At 37.7% G+C, this 19644-nt stretch overlaps 3 protein-coding genes across 6 annotated transcripts; 2 read left to right on the forward strand and 1 right to left on the reverse strand.

The window, feature by feature from the left end:
• Positions 1-116: 116 nt before the first annotated feature.
• LOC119070509 (titin homolog) lies at positions 117-7895 on the forward strand. Of its 3 annotated transcripts, XM_037174868.1 has the most exons (3): positions 117-5046; positions 5119-7101; positions 7430-7895. In XM_037174868.1, exons 1-3 carry the CDS (start codon positions 264-266, stop codon positions 7588-7590), a joined length of 6927 nt encoding a protein of 2308 aa, XP_037030763.1. In that variant the 5' UTR covers positions 117-263; the 3' UTR covers positions 7591-7895. The 3 variants fall into 3 exon arrangements, with proteins under 3 accessions (XP_037030763.1, XP_037030762.1, XP_037030764.1); XM_037174867.1 differs by having other exon boundaries at positions 117-7101; XM_037174869.1 differs by having other exon boundaries at positions 117-7101; positions 7467-7895.
• A 5221-nt stretch (positions 7896-13116) lies between these two features.
• LOC119070510 lies at positions 13117-14952 on the forward strand. 2 transcript variants are annotated; one of them, XM_037174870.1, is made up of 4 exons: positions 13117-13296; positions 13700-13822; positions 13883-14005; positions 14303-14952. In XM_037174870.1, the coding sequence occupies exons 1-4, from the start codon at positions 13269-13271 to the stop codon at positions 14767-14769; spliced, it is 741 nt and encodes a 246-aa protein (XP_037030765.1). In that variant the 5' UTR covers positions 13117-13268; the 3' UTR covers positions 14770-14952. The 2 variants fall into 2 exon arrangements, with proteins under 2 accessions (XP_037030765.1, XP_037030766.1); XM_037174871.1 differs by having other exon boundaries at positions 13126-13296; positions 13886-14005.
• A 1729-nt stretch (positions 14953-16681) lies between these two features.
• LOC119070512 (probable tubulin polyglutamylase ttll-15) lies at positions 16682-19338 on the reverse strand. Its single transcript, XM_037174874.1, has 4 exons — positions 18973-19338; positions 17844-18872; positions 17561-17781; positions 16682-17152 (listed from the first exon to the last, which is right to left on the reverse strand). The coding sequence occupies exons 1-4, from the start codon at positions 18997-18999 to the stop codon at positions 16828-16830; spliced, it is 1602 nt and encodes a 533-aa protein (XP_037030769.1). The 5' UTR covers positions 19000-19338; the 3' UTR covers positions 16682-16827.
• Between the last annotated feature and the right edge of the window lie 306 nt (positions 19339-19644).

Raw genomic sequence — 19644 nt, forward strand, 5'->3', positions numbered from 1 at the left:
CATAATAGCAGTTGCGATTGTTACTAAGACGCTCCATGGTAACAAGTTGTGTTCACAACAAAAAATGTTATTCTAGTCACGAAACTACGGAGAACTAATTTGGAAAAATTGGAGAAGCTAATCGATAACTAAACTATGTAATGAAACATTCCACCGCAACAACGTCTGCAAAGGGAAAGTGTATCCATTCAGTTGTTGAGGATAGTGTGTGATTGTATACATTTCTACTGTTTTACCGAACAAAATTATTCAAAGAATTGAACATGGACAACAGGATGTCATTGTTGACGTCTCCATTCGTTCCCGAAGGTATGGTGGATTTAATGAAAAAACTATCTAAAGGTGTCATTAAGGAACGACCAGCAAATATTTATGAATATGCCGCTGAGTTTTTCGAGCAAATGTTAATCGAACGTGATGGTAGTCTGGACAAAGGTTATGGCAAGTTTCGCTCCTATTCGGAATATTGCAAGTTTATGGACAAAATGGATCAGCGAAGGTTAAATCAAACGACAAAGAAAGTGGATGAGATAGCCAATACAGAGGACACAGTCGATGCTCCCCAGGAGGAAGTACTTCAGTTGACTAATATTGAAGTGCAGGGTGTGGCCATCCAAGGTGTTGAAAGAAAAAGCAAGGACAGTGTAAAAAATGTTTCCATTAATCCAAAATATAAGAGCCAGAGTGAAAAAACGGCGAAGCCAGTTGTATCTAATGTGAAAAATGCTAAAACAAAACCGAGAAAATTAAGCTCAAAGAAACCGTCGGAAAATTTAATTGTGATAAAAGAAGAAACTTCGGCCGATGTGGACGATAGCAGTAATGGTGATTTCAAACTACATAAGGCAGCGATGACTATTCAGAAGGCGTTCCGTATGTACATGAGTAAGAAGAGCAGCCAAGATGAACCTTCTTCACAAACATTTGGAAATGTTTCCCAGTTGTCAGAGGATGCTGCAGCTGTGATCATCCAAAAAGCCTTCAAATCTTTAATACAGAAATTAAAGCCAGAGGTACAGAATCGTGAAAAAGCAGCGGATGAATCAAATAACAACATTGTGATACCCGGTGCTGGTCAGGAAATTGAGACAAATGTCAATAAAATCATAAATAACACTGACGAACATTCTAAACAGATTCTTGTTGATGACGGTCGAACAGAAGTAAAACACGACTTGGAACATAAAGATACGTTAGACGAAAATACATTGGAAGGCACGGCTACTAATTCAGAGATTGAAACGAAAGAAACCACGAATTTAGAGAAAATCACTGCCTTAGAAGCAACAGCAGCGCAACGAGTAGAAACCGAACAGATCCGGATTGAAGATAATAAAACTTCGTCTGATGAAGGTAATCAAATAGCTATTGCTTCTGACAACAATGACGAGAGCGTCCATAATGAGGACTTAGCATTGCATCAGCAAAATGACCCATTAATTCCCTCTACCACAATTCCGCTTGACTTGAAAACCGAAATAGACGAAATTCAGAAAGTGACTGACCAGAGTGCGACCCCATTGGATGAAATACAATTAAAAGAAGAAGCTGAAGGAAGTGGTCCAGTGGAAATTGAAGCTCAACCCCCAGAGATTGAAGTTGCAACAATAAGATCAGAGAGTTTAAAATCTGGGGAGACTAAGGACAAAAATGTCTCTGATGATCCAGTAGTGGATAACCAGACGGAACTCATAACAAATGTAACTGACGTGGCACTTGAAAATAAGTCAGATCTTAGCGACGTTGGTAAAATCGCTAGCGACTCTGGGCAAGATGACCTTACAGTGCCATTGAATTCCTCAGGAACGGATTCTGACATGGACCATTTAATCAGTGTTGGAAATAAAGAATCGGAAGGTCAAACAATTTCGGTCGAACCCAGTGAAAATACTTCCAATATATCCGCACAAGAAGAGAAGCTAAATGATATTAACGACAACGTTGAAAAGAACTCGTCGTCAACGGATAACAATCTCATGCAAGAAGAAGTTTCCAAATCACCAGTGAAACAGCAACTGTTTGTGGTCGACAAAGATGGCATTTACGTGAACATGGATTTGCTGCAAGAAAAATTTGGTACAACTGAAATTGGTGCAATTGATGACGGAACAGGCAACGATAGTGAAAAGACGTTCAAGTTAAACATACTGGAACGTGAAGAGATTCTTGTAAATCAAGAAAACATTCAACAAATTAAAGATGAAGAAGTGGCAATGAACACCGACATTATCGATAAATCCTTAAGTATAGGAAAAATCGTCGAGGAAATGGGAAGTACCGGAAAAATCGTTGAGGAAGTGGAAAGTACCGGAAAAATCGTTGAGGAAGTGGAAACTGCAGCAAAAATGGTTGAAGAAGTGGAAAGTACAGGAAAAATCGTTGAGAAAGTGGCAGAGGAATTGGAAAATTCAGGAAAAATCTTTTATGATGTGGAGAATACAGGAAAAATCGTCGAGGAAATGGGAAGTACCGGAAAAATCGTTGAGGAAGTGGAAAGTACCGGAAAACTCGTTGAGGAAGTGGAAACTGCAACAAAAATGGTTGAAGAAGTGGAAAGTACAGGAAAAATCGTTGAGAAAGTGGCAAAGGAATTGGAAAATTCAGGAAAAATCTTATATGATGTGGAAAATACAGGAAAAATTGTCGAGGAAACTGCAGCAAAAATGGTTGAAGGAGTGGAAAGTACAGGAAAAATCGTTGAGAAAGTCGCAGAGGAATTGGACAGTTCAGGAGAAATCTTTGATGATGTGGAAAATACAGGAAAAATCGTCGAGGAAGTGGAAAATAATACAGGAAAAATCGTCGAGGAAGTGGAAAGTACAGCAGCGAGCAATTGTGATATTAAAGACGAAGACGGGAATGAGGAATACGAACTGGCTGAGACTGTGGTGTTAATGGATATACCAAGCAAGCCATACCTCGAAAGTGAAAACGGACTTTCAACGGTGGCTTCTGAGATCGACACAGCGGTAGTAAATAAGTTGAACGATGAAACAGACACACATGCAGAATCACTAGCAGATGAAAAAAGTTTTCAAAGGTTTAGTGACCCAGTAAAAGTGAAAGATATCGACAAAAAGGTAGTAGAGACAACACCAGATGAAGAAGAGATTACGAAAAACGAAGCTGCTGTCGAAAGAATCGAAATAATCGGGCAACAATCGACTAAAATTGAAGATCCAGAAACGATATCCAATCTTGACGGGGATGCAATTAAGGAACATGGCAGTCAAGAGAAAGCTAAGATCGAAAATATGGCAGGGCAAGTGATTGGAAATGAATCAACTGAGGAAATTGTGAAAACGGACATTGTTTCTGAAGAGGATGACATTAGGAGCGAACAAGTAGACGGCCAGGTGAACCTTAACGAAGTGCCAGAATTCGATTCCGAGAAGATTGTGGAAGTAGACACTGTGAAAGAAGAGCAAACTAAGGACAAAAAGATTGAAAGTCAATCCAACGAAGACGAATTACCGGAAGAAACTGAAAATGAAAAACTAGATGGTGAATTGAACCCAAACGAATTATCGTCGTCTCATTCGGAGAAAGTGGAAGCTGTTATTGAAGGTGAAGAATCTATAAGCGATGGGGTCCAGCGCAAGTTGAACATCAACGAAGTGATGGTACCTGAAAGCATTGCGAAGATAGAAGCAGTGTTCGAAGTTAAAGAAGCTGAGAATCAGAATATCGTAAGCCAGAGTAACAAAACCGAGTTGATAGCATCCAGTTCTGAGAAAATTGTAAAGTTGGACGATGAAGAAACTAATAATGAGAATCTTGACAGCAAATTGAATAAAAGTGAATTGAAGTCTTCCGAGACGGAGAATATTGTCAAAGTGGAAGCTGCTGAAGAGATAGAAACTGAAACAGTCGAAGACCAAATGGACGGTAATGAATTGCAGGCAGCCGATTTTGAGAAGATTGTGAAGGTGGAAGATGTGGGAGATGATAAAAACGATAATCCTGAAAGCCACTTGAAGAAACGTGAATTGACTTCATCTAATTCAGAAAATATTGCAAAAGTGGAAGCTATTGAAGGGAAAGAAACTGAAAAAGTTGAAGACCAATTACACATTGACCAACTGCAACTGCAAGCGACCGATGCTGGGAAGATTATGGAAGTGGGAGCAGTACTAGTAGGATATGAAACTAAAAACGAAAATGTTGAAAACCAATTGAGCACAATCCAATCCGAACCCGCTTCATGCAGCTCCGAAGATGGTTCTATAAAAGGAAGAGAAATTTCTGTAGCGAATTGTAAAAACGAAGATGGTCAACTAAGTCAAGATAACTGTGTGTCGCTTGAGCCAGTTGTAAAATCAGAAAATCAGCTACCCAAAAAGGATAACGAAGACAATGTCGAATTGGAATCAAAGATGTGCGGGAGAGATGATGAGGTGGTACAAGAAAAATGTGAAAATGTTTTACAAGAAAATGAAGCTACATCGTTGACTACTGAGAAAATTGATTTGCCGAAGACAGAAGATGGAAGTGTAAAGGCAGAAATCGCAGCAGAAATCTCAGACCAAATAGTAAAAAATGAGGAGCTTGTTAAGGCTGCTACAATAATTCAAAAAGTATTTCGTGGTTACATTGCGAGAAATTCTACGACTAATCAAAATACCAAGAAGAACCAACCTGAACTTTCGGCAGCTCTGATAATTCAAAAATATGCAAGGGGCTATCTTGTAAGGAAAAACATGCAAAAAATCGATAAGTTGGTGACTACCCAGGTTGCGTCTAATGATATAAGGGATGACGAAAGCGATACTAACCAGACAGAAGAGAATTCCAATACTGCTGTAGTTCCTCAGCTTCCAGCCTATTCAAATAGATTTTTAATTCCGAAAGATTCATTTCTGGAAAGAGAATCATTTGCCGATGATGAAGACTATGCCAGAACATGCAAAGAGCTTGCAGCTACAAGCATTCAAAAGACGTACAGAGGTTACAGGGTTCGTCGATCATTAAAAGCTTCAAGTGAAAATGATACTGAGACGGCTGACGTTCATCAGGACGACGAAAATGGAATCGAACTGTTGGGCGGTAATGATCAATTACAAAATGCTGTGACCGAAGCGGACCGAGTAATATCTGATGTTTTAAATGTTGCAGCAGATGTTCTTCCAGTTGATACATATGACATGGATTCTTTCGAAGATGAAATTACTGATGAGAAAAATGTTGAATCGGAATCGCCAGAAAAATCCAGTAAGCCTACAGAAGATCGTGACGCAGTGCTCGGACCACTAATACATGATAATATTCATGTCGAAGGACAAATGCAACAAAAGTACAATCAAATAAAGTTTCAAGGCAGTCCTATCAATCCCATTGAAGAAATGTCTGACTCCTCCGAACAACCAGAGACACCACGCGAAAAACCAGTGCAGACCAATGCGGTCAAGTCAAAAACAATAGAGTCTGACTCGCTAGATAGCAAAGATTGCGAAGGTTCAAAATCATTTTCCTATGAGCAGCTGAGCAGTGATTTATCCGATACTGAAGAGAACAAGAGAGAATCAATGAAGGAGTCTGAGGTTGATGAAACATCACGAGATGAGCGAGATGATTTATCAGAAGTGGAAAACTTCGACTTATCATCCTGTGGTGAGGATTCGCTAGAAGCAATGTATTACAGTCTTCGTAAAAATGAAATAATGGTAGATAGAATGCAGAAGCAAGTAGCCGAACAGCGAGAACCCAAAAATATTGATGTCACAGGTGTTGCGGCCGAAAATTTGAAAGTGGAATTTCCGGAAAGGGTGACTGAAAATTTAGATGTTGCGATGCAACAGGTCTTCAAATCAATGGAATCATCAAGCGATTATGATGTTGGTAAAAAGGACGAAGATGATAACAGTTCCACACTGGACCTTGCATTGGACGACAGTTCGTCAATTAATGATGAAAAAGAAATCGAAACTTCCAGGCATATTAAACAAACGGAAGAAGAAAATTTGGAGGACAATGAACAATCACAATCAGAATCTACCGATAGTACACATCATGCCAATGATGTCACTCAAAGTCATGAAAGTCCTGAACGAATTATCAATGTTGAAACGAGTACCATGGACCAAGGTCAGCAATCAGATAGCTCGGTAAACTCTTCAACGAGATTCATTATGAAATCTCAAAGTGTTAGTGAAGACATGATGAATCCCATAATGTTTGCAATGAAACGGAAACAAGCTCTTTTGGATCAGTTACACGTTCGACCATATCCACTCCAGGAAAATCTAAGTGAAGATCATGACGCTTTCCCGGAACACTTACTCTCTGACATCGACATTGGCAACATTCAGAGGAAAATCTTTGCATCTTCGGTATCTGAAACTGACTCCGACTACATTGAACCCAATACAACCGGTCGACGACTTGTTCGAGATGATTTCAACATAAGTACGGCTTTGGACCACTTGTCAACTGATTCGGATTCAACAATTGTTTCCGCAGCAACGAAAATTCAAGCCGGGGCAAGAGGTTTCCTGACACGACGTCGATTACGTCGATCCAGTGCTGGTGGCACATCGATTTCCTTCGAAAAACGATATTCATTTGGTAACGCCGCCATTGACAAATCATTGGAAGATTTGATAAAAATGCAAGAGCAGATAAATTTGGATGGAGCTGCGCTCAAAATTCAACAGCAATATCGACGCTATCAAGCTAGAAAGAATAATTTGAAAAAAGTCAGTCCAATTCGTGAGCAAACAACATTAGAATTGTCTGGAGGAAGTTCAATCGAAGGAAATGAGGGAGTGGACGACATTGTTGGTATAAGGGAAATCACTTTAGCTCAAAAGAAAGTGGATGATTGCCAGGACAATGCGGAAGAAAATATTGACGCACATCCGATCAGCTTGAACATTGACACTGTGGATACTGTGGAGGCAATTAAAAGAACGCCAGTTAATCAAAGACGTCTGACACTTCAACGAGGTGACGCTGTACAGCGTAACTCACGGCCAGATTCGCAAGACTTGAACACTAAAGATGGAGATCTCTCCAGCCCAGACAATCAATGTAACGAAAAATGTAAAGATTCGGAGACCGGAGAATGCATCGACAAGATAAACAGTAAAAAGGAAAAGAAAGGTGAGTGCGATCTTAAATATATCCAGTGAGCTATTGCCAACGTTGTTACTCAAAAATGTGACGCTTCTGTTCATTGTTATGAATTGGGTAACTTAAAAGCCTTAGTTCCCGTTTTAATTGAATTTTAACTGCTGACCCACATGACTAATCGAAATTCGAATGCGATAAAAAGCATTCTTCTTCTCAATATTGGGATAAGCTTATTGTAGAAATACAAAAAAAAAATTATCACACAGACAGAGTGACTCAGAGTCGGAACTTTAGTTAAAACAGTAATAGCTCACCGAAATCGTTACTCAATTTTTTATCAATTTCGTATGTCTTTTAGTCACAGCATATAAAAATATACAATCATTAATCAATAGAGGCATTGGGCCGAGACAGCGATCAATGCCAGTTCAAATAGACAGCGAATTGATGAGGATCATACCCAAACATCTTCGAAAAAGGGTAAAAAGTGCTGACATGGCGAAAAAGAGAAGTGGCTAAAGCTCACATTTACTTACCATATTTTTGTTGCACATTTTCTATTAACACAAAATATTGGAAATTAAAAAAATTAATGGAGTCTATACTTGAGCTCAAGGAATGCAATGATGTATGGGAGAAATGTTCCTTGTAGCAATGCCATCATTTCGCATAAACATCATTTTTTTGCTTGAACTCATAATATGCTAAGGAATTAATCAGACGCAAAATTGTATTGCAACTTCTTTTACCTTTCACTCAATAAATGTATTGCAAGTTATCATGCCTTTGAAGTGAAATAAATATGATACGAGTGTCTAGACAAAATAAGTGAAGAATAGTACATTACTATACCAGTGAAGTAATTTGATATCTCGTATCCAGATGAGTAAAAGTATCTAAGGGCTTTAGTTTTACTTTACGAGCGAGGAAAAGGGTCTTCACTAGTGAGGGAATGGCCAGATTACGTCACTTGAAAAGTAAACTTATTTTATTGCCTTCCTAATGCGAGAATTGATGATCATTACATAGCTGTTTCCCCACTGCGAAAATGATCCATATTATAAAGAATATTTTCGGTTCATTTTACGTAAATTTCGTCGTGATAATCAGCTTTCGCATGCGGCAGGCAATGAAGAATACAATGAAGTTTGCTACGTAATTCAATAATTCGGAAACAATCTTGTGGTACTCGCCACATAGTAAAATAACAGGAGATATTAACTTGGCGCAGAAAAAATGTATCGTGATTTATGCTGTACTCAGTTCAATATTCGAATAAATTATAAGGTAAGTTCATCGGCAACAACAACATCGGCGGCCTTTATTGCACACACGAGAGTAGTCTAATAGCTTTGAATTTAATTAAATATCGATTGTTAATGAGGAATTCTTCTGAAAAATAGCCTAGCGAAATCCATTTTCCAGCGGAGTCATTTTATTTAAAGTTCGTTCAGCCCCACCGTGAGTCATTAAAAAATCTAGAGGATTCTCTGCCTCGACAATACAACTAAAAGTATATTTTTGATAAGTAAATATGACCCTCAGTCATATGATACTCGAAGTATCTAGAATTAGAACAAAGGGAAAATGATACAAAAAATTAGAAAAGTTTGTATTTTGATGAGATTACAGCTTATGACCTATTTTCTCGATAACCGCGTCTCAAAACTGATGCTTCAAACGTAACTGACCCCACGTAGTATGTTACTTTCTATTAATTTTCTCCTTACATTCATATAGTATAGTGAGAACAAATGATTTTATTAGAGTTTGAATCGAACAACAAGTCATGAGAAATCATTCCTATTAAAAATATAATTTTGCCTGTGACGAAATTTACTAACATGACAACCGTTATGCTTTTATCTATATAAATACTAGTCTGCATCCTGTGGCACTTCGTGCCACGTCGCATCCTAGCAAGCTAGACCGGGCAGACACCTGTTAGAGACTAACACCTGTTACAGACAAACAGAGAAATTAGAGACGAACACCTGTTATAGACAAACATCTATTCGAAAGCAACTCTAAGTCTGCTAAACAGCTATACGAAAATCGCTTCGCTCCGCTCAAACATTCTTATGAAAAGTTAGTCCAAAACATCACATTCTTCTTTTATAATGCCTAATATCGTCTTTTTATTATTTATTTTTCATGCCAGGCGGCTGCCGCCCCCTGGACCCCCGCAATCACCACTCTTACACCTTTTCGAACTAAACACCTCTTCCCGTGTGACACTCCCACATTCTTACAGTTAACTTAGCCCGCAACAACACCTTCTTCTTTTGTAACGCCTAATATCGTCTTTCCATTATTTATATTTTTCATGCCAAAGGGCTGCCGCCCCCTGGACCACCGCAATCACCACTCTTACACCTTTTCGAACAAAACACTTCTTCCCGTGTTACACTCTGCTGAAAACCATCAATTTTTGGTGAATCCCGTACCCTTCTACAACTCACGCCACAACTACTGTTTCAATACCGAACAACTTTGCCGAAGAAACTAATTTTCCATTTGCTTCTTCAAAAAAGTTAAAAAAAATCGAGGGGGTGGTCAGTCACACAAAAAAGCGTACACTATGGTCACTTTCAGACGACAACTCTTTCGATAGTAAATAACTTTGCCGAAGAAACCAACTTTCCATCTGCTTCACATAAAAAGTTACAAAAATCGAGGGGGTGGTCACTATTACCTAAAAGCGTACACTGTGGTCAATTCCATACAACCACTCTTTCAATACCCAACAACTTTGCCGAAAAAAACAAATCTCTATCTGCTTCACACAAAAAGTTACAAAAATCGAGGGCGTGGTCACTATTACTTAAAGCGTACACTGTGGTCACTTCCACACAACCACTCTCTCAATTAACAACAACTTTACCGAAGAAACCAACTTTCCATCTGCTTCACATAAAAAGTTACAAAAATCGAGGGGGTGGTCACTATTACCTAAAAGCGTACACTGTGATCACTTCCATACAACCACTCTTTCAATACCCAACAACTTTGCAGAAGAAACCAACTCTCCATCTGCTTCACATAAAAAGTTACAAAAATCGAGGGGGTGGTCACTCACACAGAAAAGTGTACACTGTGGTCACTTTCAGTAGACAACTCTTTCGATAACCAACAACTTTGCCGAAGAAACCAACTCTCCATCTGCTTCACATAAAAAGTTACAAAAATCGAGGGGGTGGTCACTATTACCTAAAAGCGTACACTGTGGTCACTTCCATACAACCACTCTTTCAATACCGACCAACTTTGCCGAAGAAACGAACTTTCTATCTGCTTCACAGCCAAAGATACAAAAATCGAGGGGGTGGTCACTCACACATAAAAGCGTACACCGTGGTCACTTCTATTCAACCACACCACTCACCTCTACAACTCATTCAACTTTCCCCAAAAACAAATCTATTTCACCCAAAGAAAAACTCAAAATCATCATCGATCACTGTACGTTGGAGTAGCTCAAAAATGGCCCACTTGGAGAGCTGTCACTCGCTCGAAATTGATCCGAATTTCCTAAATTTTTTTTTCCTCGATTCGTACAATCCATACCTTTCGTTGAAACCCTCACACGCCCCTCTAGCTTCTAAAACAGCCGCTCCGCAATTACAAACGTGTTCCCGTTGGTGGTCAAACACCCTACTTACCACCTTAACTCCAACAAATTGAATCCAATTTTTTTCCACTTTTTTTTCTTCGCTTCGTACCATCAATACCTTTCATTTGAGCCCGCTCACGCCTCACCACCTTCCAAAACAGCCGCTCCACAATTTAAAACATTTTCCAGACCCTCAAAAAAACCCATAAAATCCACTCTACCACCTCCCGATGAAAAGTTAGAAAAAAACTTTCTTCTGCAACTTTGTTCACCGCAATAAACGGAACATTTCTTCTTCCCCCACCGACGCTCCATCTCTCAAAATAACCGAGTTATTCCGATTCTCCCATTTTCCACCTCCCCACAGTCATAACTTCACTATCTCCGAACAGACTTTTCACCGGACCACGTTTTCTCCACGTTTCAGACCATTCCCTACAACATATCAAAAAGTGTTTTTTTTTTTTTTTTTTTTTTGCTCTGAACTTTCATTTTGACGGTAAATAGCGGACAAACAGACAGAAAGAAAGACAGACATCTCGTCGTTATAATATAGTAAGTTAAGGTAAGGTACTCGTTTATATAAGCAGCATTTTTTTTTTCAATATACCGCTTGTGTTAATTTACGTTGTGCTTACGTCAATACGAAGCAATTTTTTCATTGACTGCAATGATAAGGAGGAAATCCGCGATGGGAATCTATTTTAGAAAATGTGTTGCGCTCCTCTGCGTAAACATAAATACAAAACTCAATACAAGATTAAAGCAAATTAAAATGTTCGCAACGTCAACTTTCTTCCCAAATTTTGTGGGTCTGTTTAGACGAATAAATTTTAAAATAAAATTCGTATGAGTATTTTGAGGAAACAAGCAAAAATAACAAATTCTTTGCGTTAATAAAAATGTTCACAGTCCAAGTAGATATAGGCAATAAATTTCTTGTAATCGATTTTTTTTAGAAGGTGTTAAGAAGGATGAGTATACCATCCATTGCGACTTAATTTCACTGACTAGGAATCAATTTTTATATCTCTGCAACAAGTCAATTTTTGAATGAATTAGAACCTGTAGCCCTGAGTTAAAGCAAATGCCTGCACTAAACGTATTCTAACGCGAAAACACTAAATAATTGTTTACTGAGCTAGGAAGCACCATCTACTGGGTGCTGCGGGAATTGGTCCACTTCGGAAATTTTGTATCTTTTGTATCCGACTATAATATGCTTGTCTGTCTGAGTCATTGAAAAATCTGCTCACAAAATGAAACGTAAATATTTCCAGACAACGTTCCTTTGTGTGGTCCCTTCACTTAAAATGGCTGTTAGCTAAAAATTTCGAATTTACAACACAATACTGAAATGGAAATTTCAAATTTTCAATCAAAATTATTTCCATCGCAACATTTTTTGATTGAGACGTAACCAGCAGCGATTGGTTACGTCTCAATTCAACATTTCTAAATTTCCAAATCGTTTGCGACCATAACGTATCCAGTCGAGACTACCACTTTATCACATAAACTCTATACAAACAAATTCATTCAAAATCAATCTAGTTACACATCAAATATCGCATTATACACGCGCACAAAGTATGCGCGTATGTTTTCATTGTAGTGTATTCGTGGACAGTTTTGTGGGCATTTTTATGATTTGCTGTTCATGCCCACAAATTTCAAAATTGAATACGAGCTAAAGTATTTACCGTAGTACAACCGAACTGGGGAAGATCGATAGAGCTCAAGAGTCTTCCCCGATCTTCCCCATAATAACATTCATAATTATTGGTTTTATACATATTTGCACTATCTAAACATAGTCGTTCCCGTGATATATATCACGGGAACGATACCTTTTACTGAGTTCGTTCGCAATCAAAACCAATAATTATTAATGTAGGTATGTGCAAATATCGCTCTATAATAGCGCACGGCCAATTTTGCTTATTTTCGCTAAACATAACCCAAATAAAGTATTTTGTGACGAAATGAAAAGAGAGTTTGGCTACTGCAATTTGATGGAACGAATAAAACGATGGAAACGAATAAGACCCACGAAAAGTAGAAACTTAGCTTGAGTTAATTTTAAGCTCCCAATCTTGATCGCCCATAATGGTTTGAAGATAGAGCCATGAAGCAACTAATAGAGATGATCTTAGTCTGCAAAATTTCACTGACTACAAATTAAACCGTAAAAAAACTAGGAATTACAATCCTTGCTTGCAAAACGATATTTTCATTTCATTTTATATATTTGTCGGATTTAAAGTTTTGATTGTAAGCTTTTCGCTTGATCTTTACTTTTAAATTGGTCGATGAATGAGTGAATCGACACAAGACAAGAATGATATGTTATGATGGTACACCGAATGTTTGCAACGGAAGGACGAAGCAGAATCGACATCGATATTTCAACCCTGACTGTCGATGTCGATCACATATTTTGTAATTCGCATTCAAAAAATCTTTTGTTTTATTTAGTCCATCAAGAAGCAACGCGCTATCAACTTGTCAAGTTTTGTTCTGTTGTATTTTTTTGTAAAATTATTAGTAATTTGTTACACGTTTGGTATTGAAAAAAAGTGAAATGACCTCGCAACAAGATACAACTAAATGTAAGTAAAAATTGAAGAATTGGCCGATAAAAAGTTGTTGTATCCAATATGGTGACTCGTGAGCGTGTGATCATAATCGATCAATGGATTTCCCTTCATTTTTTTGACTTGAAATAAAATTTCCAATTTTTTACCCTCGGTCAAGAAATAACTATTGGCTATTTGAATGTCGACCAATCAGGGCTTATCTTAAGGAATTTAAATTCTGAAAATTTTTAGAAAAATTAATTCAATTTTTACCAAAAATTCTATAAACTCTCACGCGAGAAAAAAAGAAAATCCGCCTAAATTTAGTCTTCACCTAACCTATTGATTCATTGGAGTCCTGAAATAGCGGCTTAGTTGGGGATATAATATATTCCCCATCAATTGCCAGAATTGATTTTTATCCGAATGATTACAGTACTGATCGAACACGTCCGTGTAAGACGTTCGTTATGGGACCAGGCGCGACAGAACATCCCAGGCATCAAAACTGAGCATCAGAAAAAGTGGACAGAAGTAGCCAAACTACATGGATCTCCCGGTAAGCTTTCCGAATCGAGAATTCATATTCATGTAATCTTATTAGCACGCCTTCTCTCAGCAGAAGAAATGAAGAAGAAGTGGCAGTCACTTCGAGCAAGTTTCTTGAAAATTTTGAAAAGAAATTCCAATAATTCAAGGAATCAGAGTCGCTGGCCGTACTACCAGGATATGTTATTTTTGCGTAGGTGTTTCTATTTTTTCTGTTATTTATTTGTGATGCAGTCAGCATGAATTTCCTTCAGATGTCTTTCAGCTGATCCACATATATACATACAATAAAAACTGTATATATTTGTCTATACGGTTGAAGCTCCTTCACGCTCACGTGTGGTTGTGGCAATACCTATAAACAATTTTGATTGTTTATGTGAATCAGCTGAAAAACAGCTGAAGCAAATTCATGCTGAAATTTCACTACCTCTGACTGTATCACCGACAAAAGGTTGGTTCGTTGCTAATTTTTCTGAAATGGATTTAGTTCAGCCAGATGATGCTGCACCATCGACGTTGGCATCGATAAGCAAGAAAATCAAAACTGAAAAAAGACAATTGGAGGATACTGATGATGATGTATCATCAAAACCAGCAGCAAAAAAACATCGTCCGAGTGTTGACGACAACATACAAAGCAATGTTCCATTTGTGGAAACCAATGCAAATGAAGGCTTGTCTCTGCCAGTCAAAGATGACAACAATTCGGAACAATTGGGAAATGGTGACTTGCATCATGAGCCCAACGGTCAAAATATTCCGGTCGAAAATTCAATTGATGAAAACTCAACTAATCATCAGGGCATTACAACGGACGGGGACTATTTGTTCCTGCTGAGTTTTTATGAATTTCTACACGAAATTCCCAATGGTCGAAAGCTACCAATACGAGGAGCCATTACAAATGCTATCGCTGAGATAATAGCACATGAAAATGGCGACGCGAGAGAGTAGTTCGTTACACAGTTTTTTTTCTGACGTTTTTTATTTTACATAAATCTGAAGGTGTTAATCACTAAATTCTCAGGAGAATAATCGAAATTATGTTTGTGTTTAAACAATATCTTTAATTGTATCCATCGATGTACACAAATAAAAACCAAATTCTTGATTCGCTTTGATTGCAATATAGAATGGGAAAGCTATCGCTTTCATTCAACAACGTCAACTAAAGGTTATACACTGATATCGTTATAGTGGGCTAAATTGGGATTAATTTCGATCTATGAGACAGTATCAAGAGAAAGATAAAATTTCTCCGAACAATCCTAACATTTTTCTCTTTCTCATAGATAGGTGATCGATGCCAATGTTGCATTATATAGTGATGATTAATCAAAGATTTCAGGAATTTTTCGGCATATTGGACATTCGGGAAACATAGGCGTTGACTGTAATATTCAAGCCAATATCACACTTGTACAAAAAGGTTTCGAGATAGAAAATTTCAGGAAAGATACATAATTTTCAACTCACACTTCTACGACAAGCTATCTAAGTGAATTATAAAATAAAAATTATTTGCCTCTCCATTGCACGTTGTACTGTGTAACAGAATTCACAAAAATCTACAGTAAAATTTTGATAAGTGATGAGGAAACTTCACACCAAAATTCTTTTAAGTCAATAAATTTTTCAATGAACGTTCATTTCACGGTCGAAGTAAATATCTGTATCGCAACAGATTTGGTTGAATTTTACCCGATGTTTACAGATTCACCAAATTGATATAAACAAACAACACACGGCCAAATATCTTCGAATATCTTCGAATGTGTGTATATATATGTCTCATCACCAATTATGAGCGACCGAGCAATTTTACAGTAAAAACAATTTTCGTAAACAGTTTACACTTAAGACACAGCGAACTGTAAGCGTTTTTCATCGACTTTTTCCGGGTTGAAAACGTAATTCATAATTTGGCGAATAATAAATACATTTATTTACGCGATCACTGATGGATGCGTGCTAGAAACTTGCTCAATTTTCTGCATGATTTTTCATTTTTTTTATTTCGGACTATGAATGTGTCGGAAAAAAAAGTATTTATTTATGTTGTGATGCGACCTCGTTAATCCGTGAAAATATTTATAGAAAAAATTAGATCTACCACGAGACCGACAGCTATTAAGTTTTTCTTAGTTTTAATATGCGTGCATACACGATATCTTACCTCGAGTCTCTTTATAGTCCATTACATACCATTGTGCCAAGTAATAGTAGAATAATATAACTGGGAAGTGACGAGTTGTCTCGTATCCAGGTGAGTAAAAGTATCCGAGGGCGGCAGCCGGATCGTTACTTCCCAGTTATAGTATGATATTTTACCTTACGAGGTTGGTAAAGGCTTTGCCCTAGGGCAGTAATGGCCTTATTACTTTCCTAGTAAGGTAAATAGATTTTTGTGTGAATTTCACCGATTTGAGGCGAGGCCGAGCATTTCTTCCATTTTAGCAAGTGAAATTTACCGATAGAGGCATTCTACTCAAAAACTTGAAGTTTTGACTCACGTTTTTGAGTAAAATGATTTTCTGCTAGCATAGAGTTACAGCATAGACTTTACTGACGGTCAGTGTTCAGCTGTCGCTGCCTGATGAAATAACGTGGGTAATAAATGAGTTTCTGATAGGTCTGACTGTTGCCTCCGATCTGGATTTCCACTTTCATACTAGTCAGAAAATCATTTACTCACGACCCGCACGCACGATCAAAAACTATCACCTCCAGGCTAGCTTGAACAATTTGACATTTTGGGATTCACAGGTCGGGAGGATGACCATTTTCGAATCACCCGTAATAAGCTCAAGCCAAAAAGCTGTTCTCTTATCATCGTTATCAATTAAAATATAAAGACGAACGAAGCTATTTTTGTCGGTCTTTTTATTTAAAAAAAAATGTTTCTACAGAGTTAGACTACATTTCCGCAACAATAACATTTTATATAGAATTAAAACGAAAAACTATTTTACAAATAAAATTTAAATACGAAAAAATAAACTTAACAAAACACTATGAACACCATGATGATTCTTGAACACACTTACCATAAAACCATTTCGTCATCTTCTGATTCTTCGGTGACAACAATTTAAGATTCTTCAAATCCAATGTTTTATCGATAATCGGTTCCGGAAATATTCGTTTCGTATCGCCTCTGCTCAAATGCTCTCGATGTGCCGCATACAGATCTTGGATGTCATCAGGCGACAGACATGGTCGACATAATTCGCATTCGATTGGTGCACACGATTCCGAACACGGTATCGTCGAGCATATTTCTGGTTCGACTACTACATTTTTCAGTGAAGTGATCATTGATTCAGTGGCAGATGATCTTTGGAAGAGAAATTAGTTTCGATTAGAAAGTCGGTCTAATTTGATGTAGGATTGCCAGATTGTATGGTAATGGTAATACTATTTTGTCGTCCAGGAAACTCTCAATTTGTTGTAACTATATTGAGCCTTGAATTAAAACTCTGGGGGTGAACCCCATAAATTTGAACAGACAAACACTCGAAAGGTCTACTTCAAGAAAAAATTCCCTCGACTATAAAACTCTGGAATCAGAACACTAGACGAATCAAAAGTCTGTAAAAATATAAACGTTTGAGTAGTAGCCACTCTCGAGGAATGAGACCACACGAAAAGTGAGATGAAACGTTTAGAGCTCCAAAAATAATATTACTGTCCACAAACCCACTATACGACTAACAAAAAAAAAATTCGTCCTTTTTTAACATACCGTTTCCGCATAGATTCTCGATGCAATGTTGATCCGACTCCAACCAAATTCAATAAATTGTAGATCACCTGTTCGTACAACAGAGTATTTTGCAGAAAATGGGCTGACGAAAGATTCGGGCTCATATTTGCTTCCAGCAGATGCACTTTCAACGTATCATCAATCACCAAATCGAATCGCATCATTTCGAAGAAATTGTTTTTCGATTTGAATTGTTTGAGCTGCAATTATAAAGCAAATTGTTGAATCCGTGATTGAAGACAAATTTTTTTTTGCATTTTACTATATCTGCGATGTATTTTTCCTTAGCCAGTATTGCCGTCCGTATAGCATCTTCCACTTGTATCCAAATGTTTTCGGTGTCTCGACCCTTGCTGCTCATATATGCATCGAACGAATCTTTCATACCAAAGCCAAGGCCTGTATAGTATTGTGCCAGAGATGGGACGTCCCATGTCGGTAAGTAATCGTCGCCAACGATATATTTGTCGAGGATTTTCGCATCGAATGGATAGTACTTGGCTGGACAGTAACGAAACAAGACGTCCCCTTTGTATATGTACACACGCAGTGGATCTACGCTGGTGATAATCACATACACACCAATATCGAATTTATGGCCATCGACAAGCAATGGATTAGCGATGTATTCTTGAATGAACGTATCATTGTTGTCAAAGTCAATTTCATTGACGCTTCTTATGTAGATATGTCGATGTTGATTGTTCTTCTGAACGAACAATTTTTGCGGATGTTCGTTGGAAAAATCGAAAAAATCATCTTTGTCTTTCGGCAATTTAAAGGCACGCGGAATATATTTCAATCGCGATGTGGCTAAGTCAACTTTATTGGTGATGAAACCACAACCGGGAAAATGATTGACTCTTTGATGGGCTTTCAATTGATGCAGCTTCGGATAGAGAATTCTAAATGGATAATCGTGTGCCCATAATAAATCCCAGTCCGTTTCATTCGAACCGAGCTCAAATCCCAAACGATCTAGAACCAAATGAACATGTCTCAGATGATCACTGCTGGAACTTTTACCGAATGTCCAATAAATGGGCTTCGATTTCAGTTTTATTTTGTCTTCGGTTTGATTGGCACAATTGTTGATCGATTTGGTATTGAATACCGTTAACGAATTCTTTATTAATTCACTGGGAAGCAATTGAATGAGAGATGATATGGCTATGGTAATGAACAGAAACAACACTTGACCGTGGGTGGTGCGAAGATCGAATAGCGATGTGTGTGATTTATTGTGCATTGGTGATGTACGTTTTGTACCGGATGATTCACTTGGTGGTGGCTGTTAATGTCAATGAAACACAAAAATGACTTAAATTGTAAATTTTATCAATTGACCCAATTCCAGGTCAACACTAACAATCAGTAGTTCGTATGCTTACATCATTTTTCTGCTTCTTAGATACCATCTTCTGTGCAACAACCAAAATATTTATTCGCAAATCACTGTTATATACAAGCTTATGTCGAGGCACCAATTAAACAGATTTCGATTTATAAGTAAACATATTTGCCGATACTTTAGTCACAAAATTATTTGTTATGAACGCAATGGAATTTACCATTATCTCTGCACAAAGGTAATCGAATATCATTCACTACCTTGAACTTGACAATGTTATTGTTAATGACCATCGCAGGCAAATCTACTTAGCGTACTTACAGACCGTACGTATTTACACTGACCTACATTCTTTGAATTCCGTTGAACCGTACTTTATGTTTGTGAATTATTAACATCGATTACTCTACGACAACACTGATATGAGAGTATGCAAGAGATTTTAATCAATAACCATTCGCATGTTACAGAGCATGACATATACTTAGGCCTATAATACGTATTCGTACGTATACTTAATTATTGAGAGCGTTCATGCTACAACACTGTATAGTACGGTGCACTTTATCAATCGACTGTTTAAGCGTCAGACCCCACGTTTATTCTTTATTCAAAAAAAATAATAATGTCTGGCACTCCCATGACGAAACAACACAGTTGTGAAAATGTTTGTATACCAATTTAATCGTCAGAACCAGGGGTATCGATACTT

The sequence above is a fragment of the Bradysia coprophila genome, assembly GCF_014529535.1.
Source record: "Bradysia coprophila strain Holo2 chromosome X unlocalized genomic scaffold, BU_Bcop_v1 contig_98, whole genome shotgun sequence".
Classification (NCBI taxonomy): Eukaryota; Metazoa; Arthropoda; class Insecta; order Diptera; family Sciaridae; genus Bradysia; species Bradysia coprophila.

What these genes read in the sequence shown, in the direction of transcription:
- LOC119070509 (XM_037174867.1), top strand. Translation starts at nt 264, where the DNA reads ATGGACAACAGGATGTCATTGTTGACGTCTCCATTCGTTCCCGAAGGT. An exon ending in CAGTAAAAAGGAAAAGAAAG is followed by an intron (nt 7,102 to 7,429) that starts GTGAGTGCGATC and finishes TATGTCTTTTAG; the next exon opens with TCACAGCATATAAAAATATA.
- LOC119070510 (XM_037174870.1), top strand. Translation starts at nt 13,269, where the DNA reads ATGACCTCGCAACAAGATACAACTAAAT. An exon ending in GCAACAAGATACAACTAAAT is followed by an intron (nt 13,297 to 13,699) that starts GTAAGTAAAAAT and finishes GAATGATTACAG; the next exon opens with TACTGATCGAACACGTCCGT. An exon ending in CCAGGATATGTTATTTTTGC is followed by an intron (nt 14,006 to 14,302) that starts GTAGGTGTTTCT and finishes AAATGGATTTAG; the next exon opens with TTCAGCCAGATGATGCTGCA.
- LOC119070512 (XM_037174874.1), bottom strand. Translation starts at nt 18,999, where the DNA reads ATGGTATCTAAGAAGCAGAAAAATGAT. An exon ending in AAAAATACATCGCAGATATA is followed by an intron (nt 17,782 to 17,843) that starts GTAAAATGCAAA and finishes TTATAATTGCAG; the next exon opens with CTCAAACAATTCAAATCGAA. An exon ending in CGAGAATCTATGCGGAAACG is followed by an intron (nt 17,153 to 17,560) that starts GTATGTTAAAAA and finishes TCTCTTCCAAAG; the next exon opens with ATCATCTGCCACTGAATCAA.